Source organism: Brassica napus, chromosome C7, assembly GCF_020379485.1.
Source record: "Brassica napus cultivar Da-Ae chromosome C7, Da-Ae, whole genome shotgun sequence".
In the NCBI taxonomy this organism is placed as follows: domain Eukaryota; kingdom Viridiplantae; phylum Streptophyta; class Magnoliopsida; order Brassicales; family Brassicaceae; genus Brassica; species Brassica napus.
Window position 1 is genome coordinate 18,593,630 of NC_063450.1, and position 10,726 is coordinate 18,604,355.

The 10,726-nt window shown below is 36.9% G+C and overlaps 1 protein-coding gene across 1 annotated transcript; it reads right to left on the reverse strand.

Moving 5' to 3' along the window:
* Nucleotides 1–6,711: 6,711 nt before the first annotated feature.
* Nucleotides 6,712–10,505, reverse strand: LOC106390932. Its single transcript, XM_048762772.1, is given in 6 exon segments — nt 6,712–6,911; nt 6,995–7,050; nt 7,134–7,229; nt 7,303–7,402; nt 7,491–7,642; nt 7,731–10,505. Coding segments are annotated over 5 exon segments (525 nt in total). The 5' UTR covers nt 7,637–7,642; nt 7,731–10,505; the 3' UTR covers nt 6,712–6,784.
* Nucleotides 10,506–10,726: the final 221 nt, after the last annotated feature.

Genomic DNA, 10,726 nt, shown 5'->3' on the forward strand with positions numbered 1-10,726 from the left:
CAAAACACATTATTTCATTAAGGCGGTTATATGATTTTTTGATGTAGAATAAGTTGATATATGGTCTAGACATACGAGATTATTGGTACAGAATGCAGAATCAATCATGAACGCAGTTTTCTGTTTTTAAGTTTACAGATATTTTCACACGCAAACTATGAATAGGAAACAGCACAAGAAATGAGAGTAGTACTTAAAAAGTGTTGAAAGGGTTCTTCTACTCTTATTTAATTATGAGCAGAAGGGAAGTTACGGAATGGATCTCCGAATGCAGCTACATTCCCCGGACGTGAGAACACTACCTACAATGTTGTGCAAACGGATGAAGCTATTCAATCAAGTATTTTTTTAGTGACACTGAGGAAAAAAGGCATGGTTACGTTTATGTTTAATGTGTTACCTGGTAGTCTTCAAGAGTAAGAGTCTTGATACCAGCTGCACAATAGTCGAAATAATATTCCCACGTCCTTATGAACTTATCATCGAATCCAAGATCCATGATTTGTCTGTTTACAAATAACAATATTTTTTTATGGGATACGAGTGCAAATGTAAAGATTCCAACCATAAAAAAAAGTTTTTAATACAGATTTTACTTTTGATTTTCCAAGAAGTTCTTCCTCCAGCATCTCAATGTTTGGTAGTAATGAAGCCCAATGTTCTCAACATTTTCTACGCTGTATTTTCTTAGGTTAGGAAGAGAGTAGAGAAAATACATATATTTCAAGGTAAACTCTGATAAAGAAAAAAGACTTTACCTCAACCGAGAAGAAGAGGCCATGGCAGAAATAACTCTGGCTAAGGAAGGAAGGCATCCACCGGGGAATATGTATTCTTTTATGAAATCCGAGTTTAGTCTGTACTCATTTGTAACGCTCTTCGGGTATCGATATGAACTCTTATTATAGGTAAACATTAAAAACTGTTAAAGGTAATGAACTGTTTGTTAGGAAATATGCGATCAAATTTTGCGGTAAACCAAAATTTATGGGAGCGGGAAAGAAGCGCACACACAAAATTGTTAACGGAGTTCGGCCAATGTTGTTTACGTCTCCGGACCTGCTACAGATCTTTTATTATCAACCAGGAAAATTTTACAAACTCACAACTCACACCTCGATCCCAAATACACTCAGAAATTACTCGTAATTTCTTAAAGAAGATTTTTGTGAGAAAAAATTTATTTACAATCTCCCACTTGAAGACTGATTTCAATCTGTCTTCACACCGATGTAGCAGGTCTCCACAGCTTGTTACTCCAACAAGCCAACTGAGGTTGCACACAACCTCAGCTTGTCATACGGCACGGCCTTCGTCAACATGTCTGCTGGATTCTTGCTTCCTGGGATCTTCTCAAGCACCAACATTTCATCTTCCAACGCTGATCTGATGAAATGATACCGACGATGTATGTGCTTCGTCCGAGCATGGTAAACCGGATTCTTTGCCAAATCGATGGCACTTTTACTGTCACAATACAACACACCTTTCCCTTGGTCATGGCCTAGCTCTTCTAGAAAAGACTGTAGCCATATCATCTCTTTTGTTGCCTCCGTTACAGCAACATACTCAGCTTCACAGCTTGATAGAGATACAATTTTCTGCAACTTTGAAACCCAACAAATTGCAGTACCGCCAAAGGTGTAGACATACCTGGTTGTGCTCTTCGTGTTGTCAATGTCACCTCCATTGTCAGCATCAACATATCCCTGCAATCCCGTCTTAAACTTCGTGAAACATAGCGATAAACTTGGATTTCCTTTTAGATATCTGAAAATCCACTTAACGGCTTCCCAATGTTCCTTCCCTGGATTGCTCATAAATCTGCTAACGACTCCCACTGCATGTGCAATGTCTGGCCTTGTACATATCATCGCGTACATCAGGCTTCCTATAGCAGAAGCATATGGAACTTTATCCATACATGCCATCTCGTCTTCCGTCTTTGGAGACTGTTCTCTGGATAACCGAAAGTGACTTGTCAGGGGAGTACTAACTGGCTTCGCGTCATCCATGTTAAACCTCTTGAGGACTTTCTTCACATACTCCTCTTGTGATAGCTTAAGACCTTCCTTGCTCCTACTGATTCTCATCCCTAGAATTTGTCTTGCTTCTCCAAGGTCTTTCATCGCAAACTCTTCTGAGAGTTTCGTCTTCAAGCTATTGATCTCGTGCAAGTCCGCTCCTACTATCAGCATGTCATCGACATATAGGAGCAATATCAAGTAGGACTCTTCAAGCGTCTTGAAGTAACAACAGTGGTCAGCTTCACACCTCAAGAAACCAACGCCTTTAATAAAGTTGTCGAACCGTTTATACCACTGTCTTGGAGCTTGTTTTAAGCCGTACAAACTCCTTTTCAGCTTGCAAACAAGGCTTTCCTTCCCTTTGATCTCAAAGCCTTCGGGTTGCTTCATATAAATTTCCTCATCCAAATCACCGTGAAGAAATGCCGTCTTCACATCCATCTGTTGAAGATGCAGATCTTCTTGTGCTACCAGCCCAAGAACCGTTCTAATGGTCACCATCTTGACTACAGGAGAGAAGATTTCGGTGCAGTCAACGCCTTCTTTTTGTTGGAATCCCTTCAAAACAAGCCTCGCTTTATAGCGCTTACTCCCATCAGGTTCTTCTTTTATTCGGTAGACCCACTTGTTATGCAATGCCTTTTTCTCCTTAGGCAAATCTGCTAACTCCCACGTGTGATTGGATAACAACGAGTCCATCTCGTCGTTCATTGCAAGCTCCCACTTGATCGACTCATCAACTTGCATAGCTTCCTCATAACATTCAGGCTCGCCTCTGTCTGTGAGCAGAATGTAGTTGAGCGATGGAGAGAATTTTACTGGCTTTCTGATGATTATGCTTGACCGTCGTAACTCCGTGACTGGTGTATATGGGACCACTTCAGAATAATCACTTTCTTCAGCCTCACCACTCTCGTCTTGAGAGATTTCTTCTTCTGCTGTTGCGGTATCCTGTGGCAACTCCGGTGTCAGGATATCTTCTAAGTCAACAGCTCCAGGCTCTTTCTTCTCCGAGCTTTCTCTTAGCTTATCCTTGTACAACGCTTCTTCGTTGAACACAACATTCTTGCTGCGGATGATCTTCCGATTTTCATCATCCCAAAACCGGTAACCAAACTCCGCGTTACCATAACCGATGAAGTAACACTTCTTAGACTTTGAGTCAAGTTTACTTCTTGCAGCATCATCAATATGAACATAAGCTAAGCACCCGAACACCTTTAGATAAGAAAAAGATTTACTTTCTTTCCGCTCCAAACTTCTTCAGGGATCTTAAATCCCAACGGTACAGACGGTCCTCTGTTTATTAAGAAGGCTGCGGTATTGATTGCATCTGCCCAAAACGTCTTTGGCAATCCACAGTGCAATCTCATGCTCCTTGCACGCTCATTCAAGGTTCGGTTCATCCTTTCCGCTATTCCATTCTGTTGAGGCGTTCCAGGAATAGTCTTTTCCATCTTGATCCCATTATCAGCGTAATATCTCTTGAACTCGTCGCTGATGTACTCTCCACCATTATCAGACCTTAAACACTTCAACTTGAGATTCGTCTCAATCTCAACCATGGCTTTCCATATTTTGAAAACCGAAAACACTTCATGTTTGTTCTTCATGAAGTAAACCCACACTTTTCTTGTGGAGTCATCGATAAAGGTCACATAGTAGTACGAACCTCCCAGCGATGCAACAGGAGCGGGTCCCCACACGTCAGTGTGCACCAGCTCTAACTTCTCAGATTTTGGCTCTCTTCCTCCTTTAGAGAAACTAACTCGTTTTGTTTCCCAAGGATGCAACTTTCACACATCTGATGATCCACCGTCTTCAGATCCGGAAGAGCACCATTTTCCACCATGAGTTTCATCCCTTTCTCACTCATGTGCCCCAACCTACAATGCCACAACTTGGTATGTTTGGCATTCTCGACAACAGCAACAGTGTCTTGATAACTCGTCGTCATATAAAGAGTGCCTCTTTTATGACCTCTAGCCACCACCATGGAACCTTTCTTGACTCTCCAGGCTCCACCACCAAAATTAACATCGTGCCCCGTATCATCAAGTTGACCTACTGAGATCAGATTTCGCATCAACTTTGGCACATGTCTGACCTTCGTAATCTTCCACACACGTCCGTCTGACATTTTCAGATTGATATCTCCAATACCAACTATGTCCAAAGGTAATCCATCAGCAAGATATACCTTTCCGTAATTTCCCGCAACATAATTCTCCATAATGTTATGGTGCGGTGTGGTGTGGAATGACGCTCCTGAGTCAAGAACCCATGAATCGACTGGGCTATCAACATAGGATATTGACGCTTTGGTGGTACTTGTAGCTGCATCCTGAGCTTCAATTTTCCTCGGGGAATCAACAGACACTACCAATGCATCAGCGATTTCACGTGTCACTACATTGGCTCCGCCTCTAGTGTTGTCTTCCTTCTTCGGTGGTGCTTGGCAATTCTTCTTAATGTGACCTGTCTTTCCCCAATTCCAGAACTCTGCAGGCTGTCGGAATTTGGACTGACCCCGTCCATTCCTTGACTTCGATCTGCCATTACTCCGGTTATTTCTATCTGGGTTTCTCCCTCTGTTTTCCACGTTGAAAGCAGAGCTCGTTGATGCCTCCCCAGAGTCTATCCTTCAAACTTCCTCAGCAAGGATACGATCTCTAACATCATTGAATTTGAGCTTTTGAGTACCCACAGAATTACTAACCGCTGCCCTCATTGGCTCCCAACTATTTGGCAGAGATGCCAAAAAAATCAGTGCTCGCACTTCATCTTCAAACTCGATTTCAACTGATGACAGTTGGTTGACAATCGTGTTGAACTCGTTCACATGTGCGGCAACCAGGCCACCTTCTTCCATCTTCAGATGAAAGAGTTTCTTCATGAGAAACACCTTATTGTTTGCCGAAGGTTTCTCATACATATCAGAGAGAACTTTCATGAGCCCTTCTGTGGTCTGGTCTTCTCCTTCGCAACGTTGTAAGCAACGTTTTTCCACAGTGTTAACCTCATAACACCCAGAACTTGTCTGTCAAGGAGCTCCCTCTCATCCTGATCCATCTTCTCAGGCTTCTTGCTCAGCGGTTGATGAAGTTTCTTTCCGTACAGATAATCTTCAATTTGCATTCTCCAAAATGCATAATCTGTACCGTCAAATTTCCCGATACTGTGCGCCGAACCGTCTTCGCCTCCCATCGTTTCTGGAACCACCGTGTATTAGAACACCTACGTCGACAAACCGATGTTACCGACAAAAAATTCACTATTCACGAATTACTGTTCACATGAATAGTAACTCCGCAAAAAATTTGACCGATCACCGTAACTCAAGCTCTGATACCAGTTGCTAGGAAATATGCGGTCAAATTTTGCGGTAAACCAGAATTTGTGGGAGCGGGAAAGAAGCACACACACAAAATTGTTAACGGAGTTCGGCCAATGTTGCCTACGTCTCCGGACCTGCTACAGATCCTTTATTATCAACCAGGGAAATTTTACAAACTCACAACTCACACCCCGATCCCAAATACACTCAGAAATTACTCGTAATTTCTTAAAGAAGATTTTTATGAGAAATTTTTTCTTTTTTTTTTTTCTTCTTCTTCTTCTCTTCTCTTCTCTTCTCTCGTTCTCTCTCTGTTTTCTTGTTTTGGGATGTCTTTCCTCTTCACCTCAGCTCTCCTTTTATAAGCATGAAGAAGGTGTTGGTGAGCTCACAATCTTTGACAAAACCAACGTCAACAATTTCAGCTCACCGTCCATGCCGACCAACACGTAAAACGTGTTTTTTTTACTTACACTGTTATTATGATACGTGCTCCAAGGGAACTATGAGGGCAAGAAACAAGTGTTACCTGCAAGACAAAGATGCCGTCTTCTGCAAGCGCAGCTTCACAGTGACTGAAGAATGTATCCATAAACTCGTGGCCAACATGTTCTATCATCTCACTGAAACAACATTCCAAAACTGTTGTTATAGACTCATAAAACAGGTTAAGCAGTTCTATACAATAGAGAAGAAATAAATGTATTACCAAGATATGATTCTGTCATATTTTTAGCATCAGATAGTTGACGATAATCGCAAAGCTCAAATGTAATCCGATCCTGGTGATTCATATGTTATATCCTTAGTTATAGCCTTTTGGTGGGATCATAAATAAAAAAATCAATCAATGGATTGTTCAACACAAACCTGAAGTCCAGCTTCTTTAACCTTTTCTTCTGCATATTTAAGCTGTTCGATAGATAGTGTAATACCAGTGTATTTACATCCAGTTTTTTTCACAACTTCAATGGCCAAAGTTCCCCATCCACATCCAATCTCTAAAACCTCATGGTTCTTTTCTATTCTAGCCTAAAATATGCAAATGTACTTAGTAAAAATGAGAGAAAATCATGTTCTAAATCATGAAGATTGTGTTATCCTATACCTTATCAATTAAAATATTTATTTTCCTCATCTGTAGTTTTCAGATCCTCATCGTCTGACTATTAAAATATTAAATGAAGAAACATTAGAGCTATATTCGTAGCAAAATAACATAAGAGCAAAAAAAAAAGAGTGAGGAAATCTCATTGTCAACTTGAATGCCACAGTGGAATAACTCATGGTATCATCCAAGAATAGAGCAAAAAGGTCATTTCTCTGTAAAAATATCAAGTGATAAAGTAAATCAAGAACCCTACCTACACAAGAAAAAATGGTTTCTCATGAGACATAAAGGATGTGAGCATAAGACAACTTACAAGGTCATAGTGACGTGAAATGTTCCTCGAGCTTTAGTTAAAGTGTTCTGCCTAGAGAAATGCTTTAGGAACTGTATTGCAGATGTTAAACCAGCAGTCATAAACATCGGTGTCCACCAACCCCTACAAAATCCATTAAAAAAAAGGAATGTAACTTGACAAGTGAAATCTTGCATTATAACTTAGCAGAATGTTTGAAACTTTACCTTTTCTTAGCAAGATTTAAGTTCTTTGAGTTCAATTCTTTGTTAGCAATGAGAATCTGCAAGTTTTTAATCAAGAAGATAGATAGATGTCAGAAGCTTCTTACTCAATCTCAGTTCTTCAATAAGTGCATTACCATACCATGATCAAATTGAGAAGTCCTTTTTCTTTATTAACAAACGAAAAATCTCCATTTATTTAGGCATCGGCAAGTCCTAAATCTGCTTATGTCATAACCTGTGGGAAAAAAATCATCAATGTTCCAAGTTCTAAAGAGCTCTTCTAACATGGTGTGATCCTACGTGCCAACCTTCCAGTAAAAATGAGGATTGTGAATCTCCATGACAGATTCTAAGTTACATCTCAAATCCTTTCCTTTGAAAGTGAACATTGTTCCTCCTTCATATACTCTGTTAAAATTTATAAACAATTATATGTAATATTGAAGAATTGTTATTCAAATGAAGCTAGGAATTATAGAGAGAGAAGAGTGCTCACGTTACACAACCGGTTGATATGAAATGTCTCAAGAATCTAGTAAATAAAAACCGAGCCCCCTTTTTGGTTAGAGATGGGACCATATGTTTTGGTTTGCTCATAAGAGGAACCATATCTTTCCCTAGCAGACCTTGTGCAGCCCTCATACCGGCCTGTTAGAATATAAACAAACTTTCAGTTTACACAAAAAACTATTAAGAGGAACATTGAATTGGATTATTTTATAGAAATGATCAATACCTTTAGCCCATCTTCATGAAAACCAGAGCCTGCAAAATTTGAAAGGAATCAAATGAATCTTCATTCACATGGATTAGGATTACTCAATTCAATCATATTTATTTTAAATCTGGTGGGTCTTGCTAGAGATTGACACTGTTTTCGTACTAGTCCATATTCGTTTGAAATAGACCAACGTACTTACCAAATTCATGTATAGGTCTTGATGGACAAGTTTTAATAAAACACAATATGGAGTACCAAAAGTTCGTTGGAACTATTTTTTGAACATTATGAATAATGTACTCAAATGTCAAAAATGAAATTTTATTTGAATGGGAAATGGAAGTCTAATGTGTGTGATTTGAAAAATTTGAACAAAGTAGCAAATACAGTCATTGGATAGTTGAACTTGGATTTATGTTTTGATTTGTTAGTTGGACTTCATGTTCATTAACTTAAATCAAATATATGTTGATCTTTTATATTGATAAAATATAAAAAGAAATCTATTTTAAAATATATTATTTTGTTTGAATTGGTCAAACAATAATAATTTTACTCTTTAATTTCTTAGTCAAAATGTGGAATAAATTCACATACTAATTGACAAGAATTAAAGTCTCCATTAGTGCACCATGGAGGTTTCATTTTTGTGACGAAGAATGAAATTTGTGCTCATTATTTTTCTATAAAATGGCTTATAAGCATTATAGAAAAAATAGACTTTCAAGTTTCAACAACAACAAATCACTTTCTCCTCTCAGAATAGTTATGCTAGTATTTTTTTTTGTCTGAGAGTACAACACAAAATTAGGTTTGATAGATTCTGTTTTTCGGTGATGGTAAACAGAAACAATGCTGCAGTTGTATCCTAGGAATCTGAGCGCTATGAAACCGTCACACTACATGGCGTTTAAAGATTTAAGGAAAGAGATTAATCATCTCGACTCTACAATTCTTCTTTATTTTTATATTTCGGTATTGTAATTTTAATTTATGTTCTTATTATTTCTTACAAATATCAGTTGTCTTATGGTAGTAAAATAAGGTTCCTACACTCTTAAATATTTAAATATTGTTTATGCTTCTGCACTAACAATACATATATTTGTTAAAAGTTTTTTCTTAAGAACATGTTAATCCATATTTGGAATAGGTGCCGGAATGGATTTGGCTCCGTTGTTGGGAATTAGATAAATCCTATGATGAAAATCACTCTTCTCCATCAGCTTGTTCTCGATTATGATTTCAGTAGATTATATTTTTCTGGTATAAAAATCATTAATCTAATTATTTTTAACAGAAATCCTTGTTAAGTTTTTTCAGGAAGAGGTGATTATCATTTGTTTTAGTCACTACCTGAACCGGAAAAGGAAAGTTGGTTATATTTTTTCCTTGTGGTGTGTAACTTAAATTAATTATTAAGTTCTTGTTTGACCGTGAAGGAAGAAATCAAGATTTAAGTTTAACTAAGGTGAAATATACCAATGTTATAACAATACTTTGGTCCTTAAGGGATCAAGTAGTATGGATGGAAATGAATTTTGTGAGTCGACGCCCCAAATTAAGTTTGGGAAAGGTCTGCCACATATAAATCTGTTTGCCATAGGAAATAAAATGTTTGTTGATACTAATCAATACATTTATATTTTGTTATTGCTTAAATGCAAGTTGTAAAAATATTGGCCATGCAAAAACAATGAGAATTCTAAGACCAATATGATTGAAACTGACATTTGTTTTGTAGTTTCTAAAATCAATATGGTTGAGAATAATCGTATAGAATGGTGGTTTTGATGGTAAAAATAATATCTTGTAATGATATGTATATTTGCTAAAAAAAGATTTTTAAATTAGAAATATATATTTAGTTATGTTATATGTATATATAATTAATATTTTATATATTCGGATATCCGTTCGGTTCTCGGTTCAGTTATTTCTGATATAGAAAAATAGGAACCATTCAGTTATATGAATGTTTTGGTGCGGTTCCGGTTTCGGGTATTTCAGTTCAGTTCCTGTTCAATTCTTTGGTTCCAATTTTTTTTTCCCAGCCTACACACATCATTAGAAATCCGGACCATACCCCAAAACCAACTAGTCCATAAGCGTGCTTTTGTTTATAGTGGTTATCAAATCAGGGGGAAGCTTCTACCACCAGACCATAACTAATCGATTTTATTTGTCCATGTTTCTAAATTCGGTATGCACTATGTATTAAAATACACAAGACCAGCCCAAGACATTGTCATACATAAGCCTGTTAACCCAGACAATCTCAAAACAAGAGTAAATTTGCTCAAGTGAGCTTTATTGATAGAACATAAAGATGAAACTGAAATAGCTTTAGGAAGCTTTATTGTGCAAAAAAGATAAAGAAAGGAAAGAATTTGTAGGTTGACTTCAAGTGGTTCAAAGAGTTCTATTGATTCATAAAGATGAGAAGAGAGACTGCATTCAACGCAGCCAAATTACTTCATACATCAACATAACACCACCTTATATAATAACAAGATATGACCCCGTTGCGTTGCAACGGGATTTGTTTGATGTTTTAATTTAATTAAAACCATAAAATAATAAATCATTTTATTATAGTATTATGATTGTTTTTTGTATATGTTGTTTGAGATTTATTTTATAATTAAAACTCGTTTTCACACATAAGTTCAAGTTAATATTTGTATTTTATAATTATGGTGCATAGATGAGTTGTTATAAACTTTATACTAATGATTAGATAAAATACTATACATAAACATTTAAACTGAACACAATCAGAAATAAGAAATGAAAAAAAAAATGAAAGTTAAATACACCAATCGAATCAATGACAACATTGATGACAAAAAAAAAAAAAAAAAAAAATCAATGACAACATTATACATGTTCTTATGTACTAATTTAATGTTTTATTAAATAAGTCTTTAATTTTTTATTTTGCTAGGTTTTTTTTTAAAAAGGAAAACATTCTATTTTATAATCTTCATTTTATTTACAATTAAAAATAA